This window comes from Thamnophis sirtalis, unplaced genomic scaffold (assembly GCF_051295495.1).
Source record: "Thamnophis sirtalis isolate CommonGarterSnake01/CBP01778 unplaced genomic scaffold, rThaSir2_p1.2 scaffold_9, whole genome shotgun sequence".
Taxonomy (NCBI): domain Eukaryota; kingdom Metazoa; phylum Chordata; class Lepidosauria; order Squamata; family Natricidae; genus Thamnophis; species Thamnophis sirtalis.
In genome coordinates this window covers 28,967,222-28,991,280 of record NW_028261389.1, presented here as the reverse complement: position 1 = coordinate 28,991,280, position 24,059 = coordinate 28,967,222, and the positions used below count along the sequence as shown (strand labels likewise).

General features: G+C 40.6%; 1 protein-coding gene across 1 annotated transcript; it reads right to left on the bottom strand.

Moving 5' to 3' along the window:
- Positions 1 to 1,078: 1,078 nt before the first annotated feature.
- Positions 1,079 to 21,588, bottom strand: CDC42EP1 (CDC42 effector protein 1). The gene is made up of 3 exons (XM_014061529.2): positions 21,332 to 21,588; positions 10,926 to 11,910; positions 1,079 to 5,112 (listed from the first exon to the last, which is right to left on the bottom strand). The coding sequence occupies exons 2-3, from the start codon at positions 11,341 to 11,343 to the stop codon at positions 4,211 to 4,213; spliced, it is 1,320 nt and encodes a 439-aa protein (XP_013917004.1). The 5' UTR covers positions 11,344 to 11,910; positions 21,332 to 21,588; the 3' UTR covers positions 1,079 to 4,210.
- Positions 21,589 to 24,059: the final 2,471 nt, after the last annotated feature.

Below are 24,059 nucleotides of genomic sequence, written 5' to 3'. Positions count from 1 at the left end.
AAAATTGTAATAGTAAGAATGGTAACAAGTGCTGGGAATATATAGAAGAAAAGGATGGAATCTGTACTTTGAAGCTTATCAGATAACCCAGAGCTGACAGAGGGATATTTGCTAAGATTTCCAAATTGCATTGGAAAAATGGGCAAGCAATATAAATGTAGTATTTTTTCTATAGGATTTCAAGCTGTTTAGGGACGTGCTAGACATAATGTTCAATACCACTTGCATTTAAAACATACACTTAAAAAAAACCCCACAAGCAACCATTGGTATTTATGCGTATGAAAATCACTGAAATAACAGTGACTGGGGAAAGGGAACCTTCTTTATGTATAGGGAGGAAAGCTTCCATTAATAGTATTATTTTGTGGGATAGAATCAGCTTTGTATACTAGATTTCCAGTTTCAATTCTCAATCTCTCCAGATAGGGCTGTGAAAAGTGCCTGTTGAATTCACGTCAGCCAGTGCAAATATCACTACTAGATAAGCCTATGGCTTAGCTCTCTATATAGCCAATTGATTTTTATTTAAAAAATGTGCACTTGATTGCAAAGGTGTACTTAACATCCCACCTTGTTCAGTATTTAAGCCAACCCTTCCTAAAATCCATCTCTAGCCATCATGAATTCCAGCTAAATGCCAAATCGCTACTGATGTGTTGTTTAAAGATGCTTACAGTCCTTTCTGCTGCTCAGGCAGTGGGGTTGAAGTTAGCCTGTTATAAGCCACCCACCACAGAAAATCGGTTAGCTAGATGTTGCCACATAGTGCCTATTGACTGTATTTTCTCTGTTTCTTCCTGCTTTTTCTCCCTCCTCCTGCCACGTACAACTCACTGCAGGATTAGACTTCCTCCAGCTGCTGCCAACTCGTGAACAATCGTGGTGCTGTGAGGGACATTTTGGTGACCTCATCTCCCAGACATCTCTGCTTGCCACAAGGAAAAAAAAATCTGTGAATATGGAAAGAGCTTGCTCATTCCAAAAAATCCATGTTGTCAGAGGGCATCCCAAATGTAATCGGATACTGTCATCTAATGCTCCAGTGAATCCAAATCTCAGGAAGACAAGCCAAGAATAAGCCTGTAGAAAAGCACTTTTACTCGTTCAAGTTCCTGGAAAAGTGACAGAATATATAAACAGTATACCTCACAAGACAGGACTATGGAGTAAAGTGGTTCTGTAGGACAGAGTTTTCTACAGATAATACTCATTTAACTACCATAGTTGTTACATGAAGTGGCCACTAAGAGAATCCCTTTTGGTGTCTATGATTTTACTTCAGCTTTCTTTTGCTTTACGGACCGCAAAGATCATTAATGTGAGGAATGGTCACAACTGTTCCTTTTTCATGACAACTGTTGCAAGTATGAATTGTTGCCAAACAAAGGGGTTGTTAAATGAGGGCTATCTGTACTCACTAGGATATTATAACCAAGGTGGGTAGTTTGTATTCTTATCACAGGGTGTAAGCCAGGGCTGTCAAACTCGTGGCCTGCAGGCCCTATGTGTTGGCCATGCCCGGTTTAGCGAAGGGGAAAAAAAGTCTCAATATGTCATGTGACACTGCTGTGATACCGCGAGTTTAACACTCCTGGTAAAAGTGATTTCTTCAAACTTCTGGTTAAGAGAGATCTTCCTTTATCTATAGCCTGTTACTTGGAAGAGAGTGGGAAAGGTGGTAGTAAGTAAACCAAAAACTGACAATGAGTGTCAGAGACAGAATAAATGTACATATCTTTTTGGAGTCTTGGATCCCACTAATTATTTACCCGTGTCTATGTGCCCCCTCAATTATCCCCAAGGAGCTAGTCTTTGGCTGCAAAAAGATACCCTACCAGTAATGCAGATATTGGTAAAGAAGAAAAAATCCTAATTATCACCTTATCTTAATGATCAATTATCATGGAGGTTTGAATCTCCATGTACTATGTTTTACTTTGGTTTGCTTAGCTAAAACCAACCCAAAGGAACAACTTTGGGGAATCTTTCTGAGGGAAGGAAGAATATTCAAACATACTTATGCCAGCTTTTAAAACATGATTTCAGTTGATTGGAGAAATCTCACTGCTACTCAGTGATCCTTTGGCAACATTTCTTTTTCACAGCTGCTAATCCCCTAAAGAATTTGCTGTATGACATCTACTTCTTCCCTTTGGTTTCTCAGCTGAATAGTTCCTTGAGAGAGTGATTTGGTCAGGGAAAAATGCAGGCAGATGGGTGGGAGCTGCAAGAGGGCAATGTATGAGTATCTTCTGAAAATATGTAGGGGAAGGGGGAGTGAGGAGCCTAGTTCTCATGTTCTTCCATGTCTAGGACAAGACAACCCTTCTTTCCCAGCCAACAGAACTGTCTGAGACCTCCTTCAAAATGAGCACAAAGACATGATTCAGACTGACTTATCTCAACTAGGGATGCTTCCAAAATATCTGTGTGTAAAAAATGGTCATCACTATAATTAGCCAGAGAGAAAAAGTTTATCCATTTTTTCTCCTTTTGAGGGTGGTCAACTGTTGCTGTGAGAATAAAGTGCATACTGAGATACTTAATCAGCAGTTTAAGTGGTCTGATCACCCCTCAAGGAGAATTTGAAAGAAACCCCCTTCTCTTAAGGAGGGTATAACTTATGGTTGTCTGAATGGTCTGAGACAAAGGGGGAAGGGGAGTATTGCCTGACCAATGAAAGTTATTTCTATCAGTGGGCAGAAGGGCAGAAGTATGTTGGTAGACCACGTGGCCAAAGACATGCAAGGCTGCATTTTTAGATTTCATGGCATCTCTTTCCCTGGTATGGAGAAGAGCGTCCAAGAGTGTTCAGTTGTGGCAGATATACGCGTTTTAAAGGAAAAGGGAAATGTGCAAGGGTGACTTTATGCATGCTGTCCTCCCTGTTTAAGCCATGCTATATCATAATTGGGAAGTGGAATGATTGCAGGCATTGTGTTCTACTCAGCTAACCCACAGCCTCGTATATGGCAGTAGCAGCAAATTCAGGGGCTACCTGGAAGGCTTCCAAGATAACATGTAAACTCTCCTCTTTTTTTTGGAACATGGAAGCATGAAAAGCAGCCCTGTTTTAGAATCTGATTTTAGCTTGAGAAATAATTTCCTTTTCTTCCTGAACAACCACTGTGGATAAGCTGCTGCAGTAACTATGCAAAGCTATAAGGGCTAGAAACAAACTCTTACTTAAGGCTTTGCGTTGCTAATGCCTGAATGAGGAGGTACAGGATGGAAAGCTGTATTTCAGCCCTCCATGTCGGTAAATTAGATCCTTAACATAAATTGAATTCTGGGCACTCTCTGGAAGTATACAAAACAACAAGAAGCTTAAAATACAGATTCCATGGAATGATCACAATTGGCAGATTGGGGTTACATTTCCTTCTGAGGGTGTATAATAAACAACAAATAACCCTATCTCAATCAGGGTTTCCGGTGCAGGAAAAATGGTCAGTGTGTTGTTGAACTGGTTTCAGATCCAATCCAAATTCTGTGTTTCTTGTAAAAAGAGGAGAGGAACCATCCTGCCTAGCTGGTGTCCCAGTATCTTGGATTGGAAAAACAGTTGAGTTGATCTTTATTTTCAGCACAAGACAGTTAGGAAAATATTGTCTCAATGGAAGTACGGTTTCTCTTCCCCTTTCTAGACTGTTCTTTTTTAACTGGCATTTTTCCTTATAGTTATTTGATAGAGATAGTTATAAAAGGTCTCAGTGGTCTCTATTCTTAAGTATAAATGTTTTTATTTCTAGGGAATAGAAAAATAATGGTATCATCTGTCATGATGAAATCAGTCAGCCAATGGGAAGGAAGGAGCATGTGAAGTTATACACATCTTTAACTGTCAGCTGCCACAAAAGAGCAACTAATACTTTGGTGTTTGCTCTAAATTGTTCCATTTTCCAATTTCTTTTTTTAAACCCACAAAGCAGGGAGGAGGAGAGAGACCAAGATAGAGAAATGAGTTCCGTCCTCCATCTGCCTTTCCTAGCCTGGCACTCTGTAAGGGTGGTAGAACGTATCACTCTATGGGAATTCAAACTGGTGCCTGAAAACACCAGTTTAGGAAACACTGACATACAGTAGATCATCTGGAAAGAAGGCTAACCTTGTGAATCTGCACATATCCAGAATGCCAGATAGCTTTACATTGTTTCATTTTGCTCTGATATCTCCTAAGAGGCCACAAGAGAACATATATGTCCGTTCAAACCTTAACTTCATCTTCATCCTCTTCATCAACATATTCAAAGGAATCACTGTGTCCCTCTCTAACAATGGTTTCTTCATCACTGTCAGACTTCTTGTGGTCCTCCTCTTCTTCTTCCTCCTCCTCTTCCTCCTCCTCCTCTTCTCCTCTTTGTCGCCATCTGGTAGAACATTCCTGTTGCTCAGGTGCACCTACTTTCAAGTGCCATGAGTTGGCAACTGGGCTTTCCCATGAGGCTTGTCTCCTGGGATCTTCTTGTGGAGATGGACTGCAGTAAGTGCTTCCTGCCCCATAATGGCATGCTAAGATACGGGCAGCATGGTTGAATTCTTGCGCTTCCATGTTACAGTCCTTGTGGTACCCTTCAGAACTAGAACTCCTGCTTCTCAAACAGGGAGACCCTTCCTCAGACATCTCTATAGAATGGGAATCCCCGTTGGCAGACATCTCTATAGAATGGGAATCCCCGTTGGCATAGGCCAAATGTCCCAAAGGTGATCTAAGCTCGGAGTAATCCAAAAGGCTTGATACATTTTGGCTTTCTTCATTATTATTACCATGACAAGATCCTGACTTCCCAGGTAGTGAATCCTCTGACCAGTTTCTCTTGATGTGAAGGGAAGAGTGGGGCTCACTGCTGCTTGGGGGTTTCCTCTCTTCGCATTCTTTCTTTTCCTTGCAGTCAGAGCTGCTGCTTCCTGAGAAGCTGATGACATGAAGAAGTTCACTCATGAGAGAGGGCCCAAGGTCCAGGCGGAAAGACAGAAAGGAATCTGAACGCTGCAATGCCGATTCAGCAGGATGGGACTCAGCAGGATGGGATTCAGCAGAATGGGAGTTCTCGGGAGGCTTCTCAGACCGGGGAACACGTGGGATGGTGCAGAATCCAGATTCTAGTCCTGAAAGGCCATGAAATCAAAAATGAGAAAAAATAGAAATACTATTCTGCTTTATTAGTTATAGACGAAGGTGACAATTCTATATTTGCAGAATGTGAAATATGAGAACAGGTTGGTATTGTTTCATAATTTGAGGGAAACTAGAGGTTTTTCATGTACCCTATTCATAACCGCAGCTTTCATGTTGCAAATCTCTGGACAAAAGATTGACAATGTGACAGCAAATGGGTTAAAGGCAAAAAGAAAATCAAGGAAATGAAAACCATTCATTCATTCATTCATATTCATTCATATATATATGATTGCACTTGGGATTTCTAAGATGAGATTTCAAAATGATTCTTTTTTTCTTTAAGACCACAAATGTGTGGTGGTTTTTGGTGGGTGGGAGGGGGAGGGGGAGGAGACAAGAGAGCAAGATAGAGAGATGAGTTATTTCTTTCTCTTACTGCTTAGTCGAGATTTCTCTGCAAGAGATTACCATTTCAGGATAAGGCTATTGTGGAGTGAGTGTACCATGTCAGACTAACATTGATTCACATTTGCCACCTCATGCACATTTGTGTTAATAGCATACAGCTAAAATATGCAAATTAGTCACAGCTCAGAGGATTGTGAGCTGTTTCTAACGAACTGTGCTTGGTGCCAAGAGCAAATGTTTCATCCCTGAGTTAACCTAGTAGCCATCCTTCAACAGTGGGCTCCCAGAGCCAGTAAAGGAAATATATAAAAACAGGTTCAAAATTAGAGTGTTACATGGCATTACATGGCATATATGTATTCTATTTCTAGACTGGAACTGAAGACATGCCATACTGTTAAAAATATATAAACCCATGGGGTCCATTATCAGGCATATTAGCATCATCACAAAAATAGTTATGTTATATGCTGGCATCATGCCATTTAACATCAGTTTGTAAGTCATGGCCATTGTGGGTTGATATGAACACATACGTGATGACATTTGATGCCCCTCCCTCTTGAATGTCCCTGCGCCTGATATTACAAAGTGCTAACCTATTGGCAGAATATCATAACATATTGAACCAGAAACTATGATTGATTATTCATTTTAATTTTAACCCTGTTCAACCTGCAGTGTGAATTCTGAGCATGATTCCTGAACAATGGGATTTCTCGTATCTAAAAGATGCAAAGTAGGCTGTTTTGTGACATTCTGGCTCATTCATCCTCCTATCCTTAATCAGAATTTCTGTATGTCACACATTGGCAGAAAGAATGAAATGGATAATGTGACAGTTCTTCCATTAAATATAAATAGTGCTAGATTATCTTCATAGAGCAGTCTTTCCAAACCTGGTGCCTTTAAGGCTGTGTATTATTTATATTGTGGGAAGCATTATGTTTCGAATGTCAGTTGCCAGAGAAACATGTGCCAGGAGGAACCAAAGGAGTCTATGAACATCCTATAAAAATCTGGGGTGGCCTCGATGGAGAAAAGAGATTGTTGATATAGAGAGATCTAGTTGACTGTCAGGTCCAAACCCAGAGCCAACACACCGAAATCCAATCAAATTCAATTCTTTATTTGCTTATAACTAATGGACAGAATCTTGCCAAACTAAAGCTATAACCTGCTAGATACATCCTGAGGGATTCTAGGGTGTGGCTACCCTGCACCTCTTCCTCCCTCCCCATCTAGCTCAGGACTGTGCAGTCTCTTAATTTGGGCCTCTGATGCAATTTACTGCCAAGGAAAGCCCTGTGCTGCCAAAGCTCTTCTCCAGGTGCACATTCCATCACATTGACTCTTTATTTTAATATTACACCCTGCTTTTTATTTTAAAAGCATAACGAATGATCTTATCATGGTTCAATATGGTTACTTAATTTTTCAAGGCACATTTCATCCATTCTCATCTCCGGAATAGATACCTTAGGTACATAGGCACTGCCTTAGTCAAGATCGTCTGTGAATATCCTCCTGCCTGTTGCTAAACATGTGATTCTAAGAGCAGTATGAATTATGCATCAGAGCCAGCTAGCCTGGGCAATGAAATATTGGTCATGCTTATTTAGGGAGCAAATACTTCGGGGGCAATGGAACCGCAGGTTTGATTACACTCTGAAGATCAAATGGATAAAAGCAGAAAGAATGGGGAACTAGTTTTCTCTCTAAATGATTGGCTAACCTTATCTTTTCTGCACTTTGCTCATGAAGCTGGAATTTGCAGGAGGGAATGATAAAGTGTAGAAAGCTGGAAAGGGGAATGTGATTATTTCAACAACTGCACAATTCATCATGTACAACAGAGGGCAGCATTGTCTCGTGACTCTTGAAGAAAAGCTGGAAAGAACAACACATTGCTAGACTGGCAATGTGGGCAAAGATAACTGTACAGGAGCTGCAGTTGTTCAGAGTGACTCTCCTGGTCCCACCTCAGTGCAAATGCTGCAGTTTTCTACTGCAGATGCAGACACCACAGGAGGTAAAGAAAGCAGCTGCCAATTAAACAGCGTAAAACCTGAGCATGTTCCACTGTTTTGAGTTGAGATCAGAATTGGACTACTTCTTTCTATGTTGATAAGGTGGGTGCCCAGAAGATTGTCTGGAAACATCTGAGCAACATCCAGGTTTAGCATTTGACCCCAGAGGAGATCTGTTCTATTTCATTCTGGTTTCCTCTCGTGATCCAAATATTCCTGTTTCATAAATTCCTTCTTTACATAGAAATTCTTCTCTTTTCCTATCAGTTGCTTGGTTGGCATCCTGTACTGAATACAGATTCCCTTGCTGGACACAGGCCATGTTTCCAGCACTAATCTTCCCAACATCTTATATAGATATCTACTCAAACCTAGCAAAACAGCACAGATCCTAGATATGTTTCAACTGATGCATGTCTCATTGCATTTGCTTATTAAGATTTAACTTACAAAACAAGTGTACACAAATAATAATGCCTTTGATGACAATTTTTCTCTTCTTTTGACATATTTACCAACTCTCCAAATAGACACACAGCATTGCATGTATTAGCATAGACCCAGAGTTAGTTCTATGTTTACGGTAGAGTAATGAAATGTCCGACTTCTGTAAGCACAAAGTCATGATCAATTTATTGATTCAAGGTATGTTATTGTTACACCAATTTCAGCTGTAAAGGATTCCAATGTGTTTCAGGTGAAATCAGTGGAACAAAGCATCTCATTTGAGATGATGCTAATCAAATAACATTATTAGAGCCATTAGCCTGGAGTAGACATCAGTGTTGCTGCATATTCGGGAACATATGTGTCTGTCTGTGTCTGGAGATAGTTGCATAGTTGTTGCATTTAGACTTCTGTGAATTTGAATGTTCCAGCTAGAGGATGTGCACAGAACAAAGCCAACAGGAAGTTGGATCAGTCAATCAGCATGCAGGATGCACATCTCAACACAACATGTAGTTGAGATTTGGGAAATATGCGCATCAGTCCATCTGCAACCTTCTGCAACCTACACTTATCCATCAAGCGTTTTACAACATAAGTATGCATTGATGTCTACATGCAGTTGCAGATAAGTCTAAAAAGCTATAATCAGGAGGTATGCAATGTGTGTTTTTATAAGTGGAGAGATAACTCTTCTGTTTTTCTCCTACCTCCGTTTAAATTCAGCATAAAGTGAAATGGCCTACACACAGAGAAATGTCTGGCTTATATAGTACATACAGTGGTGGGATCCTGCCGGTTTAACAACCATTTCGGTGATTGTGGGCTTTTTCACGTCAGCAGTTTGAACAAAACTTACTTTTCACATTACTTCTGGGGAGTAACACAGCTGAGGCGGAGCAATCTGCTCTGCAGTGAGAATCAGCTGAGAGGATATAGATAAGTAAAGTGCAGGGGTGGGTGGGCAGGCCAAAGAGCCGTGGTGGCGCAGTGGTTAAATGCAGCACTGCAGGCTACTTCAGCTGACTGCAGTTCTGCAATTCGGCTGTTCAAATCTCACCGGCTCAGGGTTGACTCAGCCTTCCATCCTTCCGAGGTGGGTAAAATGAGAACCCGGATTGTTGTTGAGGGCAATATGCTGACTCTGTAAACCGCTTAGAGAGGGCTGAAAGCCCTATGAAGCGGTATATAAGTCTAACTGCTATTGCTATTGCTAAACTGATAATCGGAGCGAACCAATTCATTCCCAGCTGATCGTCCAAGCTACTGGTTTGCCCGAACCGATCCGAACCCGCTGAATCCCACCCTGAGTACATAGGCTGTTTGTAACCATGTATGACAGTTGGAAGAACCTCCTTTTCCAGAGATTCTGTCTTCCTGATGTAGAATTTGTACACTGGTAGGTGTATCTCATGTCATGTTGAACATATCCTAAGTTTCAATTTATTCTGATTGCTACAACATATGCAACATTCTTAGTTGCTGATTATTTAGAGCTTAGCAATAGATTTTTATATTCTGTTCACTTCTAAAGTTTAAGGTTATGCTGCTACCTTATAGCTCGCCCACCCCTCCAGGCAGATCTTATTGCTCCAAATTATTTCTGTTCTGTTTTTCATCAAGTTGACTCTTCCAGAGTTTATTTTGCTTATGTACCACCGATGTAGTTTACTCAACTGCAGATGGTAAGATTTTGATTTAGAATAAACAATATAGTAATAGATAAAAATAAAAGTTATTAGCAAATAGATAAGCAAGGATGTTGAGGACATATTAAGCATTAAGAAATAATTGGCATGTGAGACCATCTGTTCTAGTGTTTATTCTGCAGCAAAAGTTAAGATTGCTCTAACAATATTATTTTTGCAGTTTCTAGACTCTTCACAACATACTTGCTTCATTTTGTTGTTGTCGCCAATCTCATGCAAAGTTGCAATTTGAGATTACCCCACCCTTTCCCTTTCCTTTCCATTTATAACTACACTGCCCATTTCTAATCTCCTGCTGTCTATGGATTGTTGGGTAAACCAGAAAAAACACGTAGCTATTTCTGGTCTTATCGTTATCATTCCAGGAAAATACCAAGTGCATTCTGAAAACATGACTTATAGAATTGATGTAGACTTCATAAATATGTAGCAGAAGAACCACTAGACCACCCCCCCCCCCAAAAAAAAATATTGATGAAACTTTAAAACACTCTCAGATGCCTGCTGGCTGAAAGGCCAATAAAAGGACATCTGAAAGCTACAAGTCACATTGTGGTTTCCTGCTAAAAACCCTCCATTTTCCATCTTTTATTTTATTCTTTTTTTTTTAAAAAAAAGTAGACTTATATACTTATAGGAACTTCTTGTTGCAAAGCTTCTGAGGAACTCTTCAAAGATGTCATTTGAATATGTACTAAGAGAATGCTACGACTTAAGAGCCAGTACATGTTATTCAAAATAATGATTTGGTAATCACATATTGCAGATCTGTTTTCAAGAAAAGAATGGGAGACCAAAAAAAGAAAATTACTGCAGCAGAGAATCCTAGAAACTGTAATGTAAAGATAATGTGTGACAAACTTCCCTTAAACACATACTGCAGTATGGCACTTGTCAATCCAAAATGTATAGACTTCTAAAAATATTATTGAAATGTCTATTTGAGTGTACTTATGAAATGTTTCTTGTCGTGAATCTAAATCAGTGTTCCTCAACCTTGGCAACTTTAAGATGGGTGGACCTCAACTTTCAGAATTCTCTAGCCAATCAGACTGGCAAGGAGATTCTGGGAATTAAAGTCCACCCATCTTAAAAGTTGCCGAAATCAAGAAACATTGATCTAAATAAACCAAAGCACGGAAATAATTAATGTCTAAAACAAGACAACCCATTTGACTCAAACAAGTTACCTTAGAAGCCACCTACCATAGTCAGAGAAGCTTGTTGGGGGTTTCTTGAAGGCAAATGCTATACCAAGATCATCGCTGTCATAGTGGCTCTGATTGAGCTGAGGCAGGGACACAGCATTCTTGATGATGGGTGAGATGGCAGGAGGTGCAGATGAATCCTGATCCTTGTTTCGGCTTCCCCGGTTCCTTAGCGGGCTCCTCCTCACGTGCCACAATGTCCGAGCAAAGAAATTGTGGGGTTTGACTTCCTCTCCACCATGGTTCCTAAGGAAAGAAGTGTCTCCAAAGTCATCCCCACCACGTCCCACATGCATGGTGTGACGAAAGTCCCCCAGTGGTGGGCTGATCATGTCCGAGGTCAATTCTGTTTTGAATCGACGTTTGCTGTGTGAGCCAGACACCCAGCCAATCACGGGTAGTTTCCCAAGACTCATTTCTTAGCCAGTTGAAAAAAACCCAACCCAGAAATTCAACGTGTCCTTCAGAAAAGGTTGATGTTAATCTGGAAGTGTACGGGGTGTAACTTAAGAAAGGTCACACACCTGCAGCCCCCATTGTTTATGTTTTCTTTAACTGTTGTTCTTTCTTCTAGATTATTTAACAAAGAATAAAAAATAGGTCTATCGTGGAACTTCTGGGTTTCTTCCAGAACAATGTTGTCTAATTTACACTGTTTTCCCCAGTCCAATTTGACAGTGACCCTTCACAGTTTTCATGTAGCTACTTATCCAATTTGTTTCTTGCAGGTTTGGGTGAGTATCCCAGTTTCTCTTTTTGAACAGCAATGGTCATTAAAACAGTGTTTGCACTTGTCTGACTCAATGTGTGCAAAGCTGGGAAATCAATATTATTGAGCTGATTTGTCTTCTACCATCTCTCTTTCTCAACTTCTCAATTTCTTTTGTAAGAACCAGCAAAACCATGGGGGCAGCAAGTAACAAGGACCACAGTGGGAATCTCACATCTCATGTCCCAAGCCTGGATTGTTGTCACACAGCATCCTATAGAAGATAAAAGAGACAAAGTAATAGTCAAAGTTCCCAAACTATTTTAAAACAATGAATTTGAAAGTGGACGCTGCCTAGTAACCAGTCTGTGATAAAAGTACAACGCACAAGGTTAGGCAGAGAAAGGTTACATGGTACATTGAGCAGATTCCTTCTGGAGTCCTCCACCAGGTGGCAGAGATGGTTTTCTGCCTGCAGCATTTATATTTGTATTTAACACACAGTGCTGTTGATCAAACAATTCTAGAGAGATTACATATTAATAGGTGAAATGACTTTCTTCTTTGCCTCCTCTGTAATGTTGGCTGGAATTATTATTAGGTTGAAATAGAGCTTGAATACAGAGTTTGTTGCAATACACTATATCTCTGTGCCTGTATCCTTCAGGTCAGAGGCAAATGATTGGCTGCATCTTGCATCATCTTGTAAGAATTCCCAAACTCTTTTTCTGCAGAGCCTCAGATCCCTATTACATTAACTCAAATATTTATACATGTCACCATCATTATATCTCGATTTTCATTTGACTATAATTGTTTAAGCATCCATCATAAAATATACTAAAATTTAAGACATAACCACATACTGGCCTTTCAATTACTATTTCTAAAATCCTCCACTAACACTAAATCCTTATGTCCTATTCTAGCGAAACATCCATAATATTTAATAGCAAAGTTTTCTAATCCTCCTTTCCAAATCACTGTTTCAAGTTTACATCCAGTTTTCTTATGTTATACCCATATCTATATATATATATGTTGTTATTCTTATCCCACCTTTATTTGACTATATCCTGTATCATAACATTTCTCCCTAATCACAACTTTAATTGTATCCAACTTAGTTCTATTATTATTATGAGCAACAACAAAATTGTATCACAGCGGCCAGTTGTTTCACCGGATTTGGCATTGATTACTAATTGGGCCCTACTCAGGGGCCTAGGACGTCATAATGTATTTTCGTAATATGCATGCAGATCCAAGCAGTGCGGCTTTTTGCATTTGACTGATGGTGATTTTGTCAATTTTTAACTGTTTTAAATGTAATTCCAGTGCTTTTGGAATAGCACCCAGTGTGCCAATTACCACTGGAATTACCACTGCTGGTTTGTGCCATAATCGTGGTAATTCCAGTGGTAATTGGCACACTGGATGCTATTATTAGTTCTATTATTATTATTATCATCATCATCATCATCATTATCCTTTATGTATAATCCAAAGGGATTGCTAATCTTCCTTACATGGGTGCCATTCAATATTCATATCCAATTATACTCAACATAACACTACACATTGTATACATTAGTAACAATATCAGTTATTTATTTAAGCTATATCTATTATAGCAGTAGCAATAGCAGTAGACTTATATACCGCTTCATAGGCCTTTCAGGCCTCTCTAAGCGGTTTACAGAGAGTCAGCATATTGCCCTCAACAATCTGGGTCCTCATTTTACCCACCTCGGAAGGATGGAAGGCTGAGTCAACCCTGAGCCGGTGAGATTTGAACCGCTGACCTGCTGATCTAGCAGTAGCCTGCAGTGCTGCATTTAACCACTGCGCCACCTTGGCTCTGAAATTTATCAATAAATTTCACTAAGTTTAGCTAGTTTTAAATTATATTCTTCCATCTATTAACCTGTATCTTTCCAATAGCAAAACAGTCTCATATCTTCTGCCATTTGTGGTGCCAGTCCTCTAATCATCTTCTTGGTCAGCTTTGTATAGACTTCTCTGAGCAACTCCTTGCTTATAAGATCACTCATATAATCTTGATGCCCTCTTTCTGTTTCCTTATTCATCTTATCTTTGATTGTCAGCAGTGTTATCAATGCTTTTGTTAATAGAGTTTCTCTGTTTAAATCCATAGTTTCTTTAGTTTCTTCTTCTTTATCTTGCCCTCTGGAATAGATTTCCTCTCCATTTAATTCCTCTTTCAGTATTCCATTCTTTCCATTTTCAGAGACAAACCAATCACCATAAATATCAGCAGGTTCAATCTCTTTATATTCATTTTCCACTTCAATTTTTTGAGTTTCAATCACCCCGTTTTCCATTTGATAGACATCCTCAATTTTTTAATTATATTTTATTGTTATGTGCTCTAAGTATTCCAGTTTTTTCTCTATTCTTTCATATGTATTTGCTAATTTCTGTATTTCTGAAAGTATCTTTTGCAAATTTGAGAGTTCTATTTTCTTTTGAAATTGTGCCATTCTAACAAACACAGCTGCTCTAGCTTGGAAGGTTAATAAAATTAAAGCATAGATTCACAAAGAACGTTGTTTTCACTTTTCTCTGATTAGAAATCTGTGTGCTTCCCTTCTTATCACTCTCTGTAGCCAAGCAGTAAAACCTTGCAGTGCCAAGTCAAAACAATCCGTGGAGGGGAAAAAAGTGTTCCATTTTCAATAGACAAAACTCCAATCAACAAATCCTCCCAGCCTCCGAGCAGCGGTAATACTGTTGAAAATCTAGTTTCCTTTTGTATCTTTTTTGTATTTCAAGTTAGAAGAAAGAGTCCAATCTTTAAATGAATTAGGAAAATACCCACAGCAATGAAAGAGGAAAACTTTAGTCCATAGGTTACAGAGAACAATAAAAGAAAAAGTAGAAGAAAATTTAATCCATCTGTTTCAAAAGGCTTGCATAAATTCCATCCATGATGATAGCATTTAAAAAGTAAGATAACTACCGTCCAAAACCATTCCAAATTTAATTCCGCTGCTTGATTCTTCTATTCTCCAATTTAGATTAATTTTAAGTTTTTATAGACAGTCTCTTTTAAAACAGTAAAAGTTCCTCACCAGCTGGAAACACTTTCTCTTTCCGTATCCTTCTGTTTTGGAGCCGCCCCGACTTTGTCAGCCTTGGCTGGATTTTTGTCACTGGCTTGAAGAACTTCTCTTGCTTCTTTCAGGGATTTTGCGATATTCCTGAGGTCAGCAAGACATATTCTTCCTGTTCACCATCTCTTCGGGATGGTTTAGGTCCGTTTGGACCACCCAGTGGCAAAAGTATTGGCTGCGGTCTCAGAGCATTGAGACCGCATGTCCATCTTGTCGTGACATTGGCTCCTCCCACCATGCAGTTTTCTTACCGAACAGTTTGTTGTTTTTTCTACCAGGATATTCTCCCAGTGTGTATTTTCAACTGGTGCAGAGTATGGCGGTGCCGGCAATTCTTGGAGTCCCTAGGATGACCCATGTTACACCACAGTGCAAGCTTCACTGGCTGCTGGTGTGCTACAATTCAAGGTGTTGGATATTACTTTTAAAGGCCTGCATGGCATGAATCCATGCTATTTGAAAAACTATCTTACCTCACTGGAACTGGCCTGCCCTATTCACGCCAGCATAGGAGGTATTCTATAATCCCCTTTGGTTAAGGAATTCTGGCTGGTGGAGTCCAGGAAAAGGGCCTTCTCTGCTGTGGCTCCTATCCTTTGGAACATCCTAGCCCCTAAGTTGAGATTGGCTCCCACCTATCTGACCTTCTGCAAGAGCCTGAAGTCCTGGCTCTGCCAGATGGCTTGGGGCCCAAACGGAGGGGCATTGGTTGTTGAATTAAAAGGCAAACCCTTCCCCCCCCAGCATCCTGTTCCCTCCCTCCCCATCTTTTAATTACAATTCTATCTTGATTGGGATTTCTATTTTAATTGTTTTAGAGATATTTGCCAGGATTTTAATGGTTTAATTATGAGCTGTGGTGGTGCAGTGGTTAGAGTGCAGCTCTGCAGGCTACTTCTGCTGATCACTGGAAGCCAGCAATTTGGCAGTTCGAATCTCATCAGGCTCAAGACTGACTCAGCCTTCCATCCTTCCGAGGTCAGTAAAATGAGGACCCAGATTGTTGAGGGCAATATGTAAACCGCTTAGAGAGGGCTGTAAAGCACTATGAAGCAGTATAAGTTTAAGTGCTATTGCTGGAAGTTCCCAGAGTCATTTCATTAAGAGATGGGTAGCAAATAAATTCACTAAATAAATAAATAATAATATAATATTTTTTAAAAATTGCAGTCTTCCCCAAAACCCTGAGATTTCCTAGTTGTCTTCCCTTCCAGTGCAAACCACATCTGACCATGCTTACTTTCTGAACCCAGCCAAGGTTGACCAGAATTGCCACCTGCCCCTACCCTCAGTGGTACTGCCACCATCATGCTATTTGTTATTATCAGCCAAATATTACAAAAGCTGTAGTTAAATACATCCCAGTACATCTGGTTGAGGAAAGCTAACGTCTTCTTCCCTCTTCCTGATTTCAATAATGAAGAAGCTCTGGCCAGATGTGCTTATAGTTAATCTAATCCTTTCAAGCAGTTAGGACTTTGTGACTATGTTCAGTGTTTCCATAAGTGTAATTGCTTCTCTGGATTATTGAAATTATAATGTCACATCTGCAGAGCATCAGGATAGGAAAGCTATTTTACAAACAAACTCTTCAAACATGGAAACAATCCTGCATAGATACTGCTTTGGTGAACCAAAGTCTATACAATAATACTACACACTGAGTGGCATGTATTTGAACCCACATGCATCTGTTTTTGCTCAATAGCCAACATTTTAAAGTGCCAGATATTTGAAATGTTACTAGCACTTGCACATTATTAATGTACTGGTTTAATGAAATGCTTCTTTATACACTTTTCTCAGTGGAAAATGTTCTCTCCCCCATTGTGCTGACTTAACTATATCCAGAAATCTCTTCAAATGTCTCCTTTGTTTTCTATGTTGTAGCTCACCTTGGAAAGGCCAGAAAGGCAGAGCAGGAGTAGCTACTGAACTACTAAGCGGTGTCCCAGCTCTGTTTAAGGTTTTTTAAGGTTTTAAGGTTTTATTGGGATTTATATGCCGCCCTTTTCCCTGAGGGGACTCAGGGCGGCTTACAACCACAGGGGAGGGGGGTGCAAGGTCAAAAACAAAACAATATGTGCACAAAGAAAAAATAATAAAACACAACTTTCATTCAGCGATCAAACACTCGGGCGGGTAATTGGAAACCTATCCCCAGGCCTGCTGGGAGAGCCAGATCTTGAGGGCTGCGCGGAAGGTCTGGATAGTGGTGAGGGTACGGATCTCCATGGGGAGCTCGTTCCACAGGGTCGGGGCGGCAACAGAAAAGGCTCTCCTCCGTGTGGTCGCCAGTCGACATTGACTGGCAGATGGAATTCGGAGGAGGCCCAGTCTGTGCGATCTAATTGGTCGATTTAGGGAGGTAATCGGCAGAAGGCGGTCTCTCAAGTACCCAGACCCGCTACCATGGAGTGCTTTAAAGATGGTCATCAGTATCCTGAAGCGCACCCGGAGACCAACAGGCAGCCAATGCAGCTCGCGGAGGACAGGTGTAACGTGGGCGAACCGCGGTGCGCCCACTATCACTCGCGCGGCTGCATTTTGGACTAGCTGCAGTCGCCGGATGCACTTCAGGGGCAACCCCATGTAGAGCCCATTGCAGTATTCCAGTCTAGAGATCACAAGGGCTCGAGTGACTGTTGTGAGAGCCCCCCGGTCTAGGTAGGGCCGCAACTGGTGGACCAGGCGAACCTGGGCAAATGCCCCCCTGGTCACAGCTGACAGCTGGTGATCGAAAGTCAGCTGTGGGTCCAGGAGGACTCCTAAGTTGCGGACCCTATCTGAGGGGTATAAAATTTGACCCCCCAGCCTAAGCGTTGGTATATTAGCCAAATTATTGGGTTATTATTACTGTGTGTGTGTCCCCCCTCTTTTTTTGGCTCTATTTGTTCATTCAGGGTTACTCTTATCTGCTAGGTTTAGAAGCTGGCAAATATTCAAAAAACCAAAAACTGAGTAGCTTCAGTTGGAATTTATGGCACATACTAACTGCTTTTTAAGAGGAATGTGACTGGGTTGCAAAGAAGCAATCCAGTGTTTTAGCAGGCTGTAATCTTAGCCTATACACAGAAAGGGAAGAAAGTAATGGTCCCCTGTGCTGATGGAAACACGAAATATCAGAACATAACGAAAGGATTGCATGCATATAGGTGATAGGAGTAATTGGGACATCTTGCTGGATTTCATCCCCATGCATATTTGGGGATGGGGGCTCTGTGACCCAATGTCATCCCTAGGAGGTAGAACAGAACAGGAACTGACTCCCAGGAAAGATAGAACTATACTTTATTGAGATCATCTATACCAGTGGTCTCCAACCTTGGCAACTTTAAGACTTGTGGACTTCAACTCCCAGAGTTCCTCAGCCAGCAAAGCTCTGAGAGTTGAAGTCCACAGATCTTAAAGTTGCCAAGGTTGGAGACCACTGATCTATACTAATAGAAGTATAGATGCCTGAGTTTTCCCTACCCTCTCTCTTGTCTATGGAGATTCTCAATCATCCAGGTCTTGGTTGCCCCAAATGTGCTTTTTCAAGAGGCAACTGGACATTCTGGTTTTTCTTTGAAGATGCTTCGCTTCTCATCCAGGGTGAAGAAGCTTCTTGGATGAGAACTGAAATGTCTTCAAAGAAAAAACAGGAAGTCCAGCTGCCTCTTGAAAAATCACCTTTGGGACTACCCTTTCTTTTATATTCCAGGAAGTCAAAGGGATGCCAATCTAAATCTTTTTCTAATACTCTCCCAGCTCTTGGGCATAACACCTGCTTCTGTACCTGTTGTTGTTCTAAAGGTGTTTGGATGCCTTCTCCAAGTAATGTCCATGGTTCCCTACACCCAATCAAGTAACACATTTTTGCAGGGCATGTCACAAAGAGGGAGATGTAGGTAGCATCCCTTGTGTCCCTTGTCAGTAATGATGTCACAGCTCCTCCTTTCGTCTGATGAGTATAAGGGAAACAACAAGGCTAAATATATGAACCTCTACAATGGTAGGATAGATAACCAATCTATTACATGGATCAAAGCAAAGCTGTTCTAGTTGGATCCTGCTTAACAGTATCAGACTTGAATTTTACTGAAAAGTACCCAAAACTATCCATTTTATTTCCTAGAAGGGAGATTAAAATTTGCCCATGCTGGTAGGAAAAGCTATGATTTATTTTGTGTCCTTCTCTAAACAATCCATGAGAATTGTGACTCCTTCCACTGGGGCCTAGCAGATCTCACTAATATCAACCTGAAAATGCTGATAGGAGATGGGGGTGGAGAAGAAAGAAAGAAAAGAACAGAGGAACGTACTTGTAGGTGGAATCTGCTCCAAAGCTGTAACAGGCCAAGCAGAATATTATTTTCGGTTTCTCGACACAATCTCTTTTCACAAATACAACTTTCAGAAACTCAAAAGCATTGTTTTCTTTTGGATTTGCTGCCCTATTGCCAGCAGCCACCTCAGTCTGCTTTTGCTAAAAAACTTTGGCTTCTGCCAAAAGCCAAGCTTTATGTGCCTCCTTATCACTTTGGTTTTGCTCCTCCTTTTCTTCTTTTTCCTGCCAACCAGCCTATGTTGCTACTGCAGGGACTCTCCCAAATTCTCCTCCCCGGGATCAACATAATCAAGAAAAGTTCTTCCCATTCCTTTGGATTTATCAGGAACCCAAAATCTAGTTATTATTTTGTTTAAGGAAAGTTTATGTACAACTATAGATAAACAATGGCTGCATTGGCATCTGTCTGTCTGTCTCTCTTTCTCTCTCTCCATCCATCTTTCAATTTAATTTATTTATTTGATTTAGGTGCTGCCTGACTCCAGAATTACCCTTCCTTCCTTCCTTCCTTCCTTCCTTCCTTCCTTCCTTCCTTCCTTCCTTCCTTCCTTCCTTCTCATAAGATTGTTTACTTCACCACTGAATCTAATGCTGTTTACTTCCAGAGACTCTAAATAGCACTTATTGTTTTACATTTCTTTTATTGCTTTTGCCAGTGTCCAAATTGATCTTGTCCAATTCAAATCCCCCCCCCCAGATGTACCAAGCAATGATCTTCATCATGCCTACTTAACCCAGCGACAGATGAAGGGGAAAAAACATAACACATATGGAGGGTGAGTTGGGCAAAGTGATCTTAATTTCTCCAAGTTAAAAAGCATTATTGAACAAGTTTGTTTTGTTCCTGTCTTGCCTTGATATAAGAACCCTAAAACAATTAGGAGTAAAATTAGAAAATATGATCAGCGTTTTTTGTTTTAGGAAATTCCTGTCTGTTATCCAGACCATCATAGTTACACAAAACATGAGCAGCCTGTTAGCACCAGAATGCATTTCAGTGTACAAGTTCAAAGGCTCAACCAGAAACACTACTTTGAAAAAAGAGTTCCAGCAAACAAATGAACAAAAATGGAACGAAAAGGTCCAGATGGCCCTGGACTATCATATCTGCAATCCAAGCCACCCCCGAAGGTCGGAATATAAAAAGTGGAACGAGCTAACTCTGGATACTCTGAAAAAGGAACTAATCCTGCTGTATTCCAATTTTGAGTTGAAATCCAGAATATTTGCTGAAAGGATTGCTTTCTTGCTAATTTTCCCTAGCAAGTCAGCAATTAAAACGCAAGCTATTTAGTCAGACACTAAATTAAAAAGCTATCTAGAAGTGGAACTACCAACATCTGGAAGATCTCTAGTTGCTTCCAGGCCTAAGAAATTAGACTCATAAGCCACAGCAGAAACATGAGAGGTTTCTCTGAGTGTATATATGAACATTCATATATATGTGTGTGTGTGTATGTGTGTGTGTGTGTATGGATCACATGAAATGCTTCCCCACCCCCAGACAGGCTCTTGTTGGAGTCTGGCATCTTAAAGTACTACTGTACTTAGTTCTATTCACATGATCACAGTTAAAAAGAAATCCTGTTTCATGCCTGAAAAAGTTAAGGAGTCCTATTCCTTCAAGCGTATGATATAAAATCCCACCAATTTTTTACACTTACACCCCCCCCACCCACAATTTCTACCTCAGTATTTGCTCTCTTTTTTTTCTTGGCTGCTCCACATGATACATGTCTCTTGGACTCAAACCATTTCTCCATCTTACTACCTTTTCTTTGCTCCTCATTCTCCTACCCTTCCTCTACTTCTCTTTCTGCATTCCGTTTCTTACAATTCCTCAGGGCTCCAAACACCCCACCCAGATGGAGTGAATTAGGTCTCCTATAATTCCCAAGTCAAAATAGTGAAGGCATAAAGGTAGATTTTAGATTTTAGATTTTATTAACATTTGTAGGCCGCCCTTTTCCCTGAGGGGACTCAGGGCGGCTCACATAAAATCAGGTAGGTAGGTAGGCAGGCATATATGTGACTGTTTGCCTCTTCCCCTTAATTTCCTTGTCCCATCTCCATCACCACATTACTTTCATCTCTTTCAATGTCTTCTTCAACCTTTCCAGCTCTATCCCATAATTTATTTTCCCTCCTCTCCCTTTCCCACACTCCGACGTACTAAAATTCACTTGCTGAGTGTGCAAAAATTTTAAATTCTAATATTTAGGATTTACCTGTCCTGGAGGGGGTGGAAACCGCAGAGATTGCCGCTTTTCTGAGTTTTCTTAAGTCTTTTTTTTTTTCCCCACCGAAGAAAACTTGCCGGAGAGAAAACAGAAGTTCTGAAAACTCTCTTTTACCAACGCAGCCAGCGGAGGGGCTCTTAATGCCAGTGACGTTCAAAGTCCCTCAACCGTAGCCTCCCCTCTTCTCGTCGCCGTCCCTTCACCGCGGACATAAAGAAGCAGAGTCAAGCGACGGACACGGGAGAGGGATTTGGAAAGAGGGTGGGTGGAGTTTCAGCTCCGATTGACCAATCCCGAGCCGACAGAGAATGAAGTTTAGCGAAGACGGAATGGCTTTCAAAAAATCCAGCCGAGGGAAATTCAGAAACTCGTGATCTTTCATCTTTTCCCCTTCCCCACCCCCTCTCTTTCCGAATGAGAGCGTCCTTCTTTGAAGAGGCTGAGGTTTGGAATATTTTCCTTCCAGGAACAGGATGGAAGGGTGGCATTTTCAGCTTCTCCCCCCGCTCGGTTTATCAGGAAAAAAAAAGTTGGGTTTATTAGAAGTTAGTTGACAGCTTCCCTCCACACCGTCTCTCCCCCCCCCACAATACAACTAACACAGCGAGTAAGTGAGTACAAGATTTAAACAGTAACAGTTGGAAGGGACCTTGGAGGTCATCTAGTCCAACCCCCTCCTCACGCAGGAGACCTGTACTAGGGATTCGAACCGCCGAACTGCCGACCTTTCTGATCGACCTGTACGTTGCAGCTTCATCTCCCCTCTTCTTGCAGTGCCAAATATGGATCAGGAAGGGACGTCTTTATTCCCTTCCTGTATTCCCCGCGTACATTTTGTTTACCCTGAAACAGTAGAGTCCCGTTGTACTCAGCGCGATTCTAAACTCACAATATAGTACGGGACAGCTGTCGGTGGGTTTTCAGATGCTGCTGAACTACAGCTCCCAGGAGTCCCATCCAATATGGCCAAGGAGTAGGGAGTGTAGGTGTTGTAGTTTAGCAATATCTCAAGTTACAATGCTCCATCCTGATTTAAGGAGCTGTATTTAGCATAGCACATAAGCAGAGTCTCCGGACTGAGTTAGATTAGAAGATCTCCAAGGTCTCTTCCAATTCTGTTATTTTGCTAGAAGTGTGTTTGTATGTGTGCATGCACCTCTCTGGGCCTACAGTTTCAGAACGGCCACTATTTAAATGGATGAATGTAAGATTGATATTTCATACTGCCCAACTTATTTCACAGAGCTACCAGTTAGTGAGGCTGTGATAGTTATTGCAGGAAGCTAAAATAGATAAATAAGAAACTTTGCTAACACATGGCTAGGAAATTTTTATAATGATATACGATGAGATTGTATATAGTATATACCACTGAAAGGCAAAGATTTCATTGTGTCAAACATGACTTCTGGTAATTATATGGCTGTACCAGTGAAGTTTTTGTGCGGTCGGGATTGAAAAGTTAGCTATAAATTTCTTCCAGATTATTTTTCAATTTCTTAGTTTAGCCTATAGCCTTGCAGTTGTTTGATAATCTCTTATGCAAACATTAACCTGATCCAACCCGACTTGTATTCCGAGATCAACAGAAGTGAGCAATGTGTTGCAATTGCCTTATTTATTTATTTTTTGCTTTTCTGGATACACTTGTTTCCAATGTCACCGATATATAGCATTAAAATATTTCTTTAAAACACACATTCACTGTTCCATCGAGTTGCTGCAGAAGTCCACTTTTGGGGTGTTCTTTGATTTTCTCCCTCCCTCCCTCCCTCCTCGAATCCTTAAGATGATTATGTTTAAAACATAATATTTTCATGAGCTGTTCTGGTTGAACTCTTCCTTCCTTTGTTACTCAATGGGTGGTTGATCAATTCAAATAAATGACTGTGCCTATTACCCAAACAGTAGCATTGAGGAAGGATGGTGGCTCAGTACATGCAGTATATTGCATGGTAAGACCAAGATGAACCAAGAAATGATTGATTAAAAATGGAGCTATAGTGAGTTGGGCATTCTGAAAATGTAGACTGGAGTTACACCCCCTGCAAGGGAATTTCCATTCATCCTTAAAGCAGCAACTTTACAACCTGAAGCTTATTGCTAAACAAGCCACTACTGCCTTTCACTTGAGTGGTTTTCTACAGCTTTATATCTGTAGTCATGCTACATACTTAAGCAAGTCACTGCTTTTCATCTTGTATGTTGTATAAGACTAGCATATTTGGTTAGTTGATGGTTTTATATACTGTATTTGCAAGCTCAGAAAACATGTTAATTCAGTAGTTGACTTCATAGGACATGAATGCTGTCTCTGTTTCAGCTGTGCCCATTTCTGGAGAAACTGGCCTGCCTAATCACTTCCAGGACAGGTTAATACAAAGTGTTCTAGATGGCAGTGTTTTTAATGATAGCTCCAAAACTGCTATTCAGAAGGCAGTTATTAGAGTTCTGGCTGGAGCCTGGGACAGATTTATATATGATTCTAATTTATATATGCTTTGTTTCATTCTGATTTTATGAATAAGACATAGTTGAGTAGTTAATGCAATCATATTGGCTAGGTTCATACAACATGATGAGCCTAAATAAACCATAGGCACTAAAAAAAATATATCTGGTAACAGCTAGGTTTACACATGATGAGATTTCATACATGTATACATACATACATACATATCAGTGGTGAAATTCATTTTTTTTTACTACCAGTTCT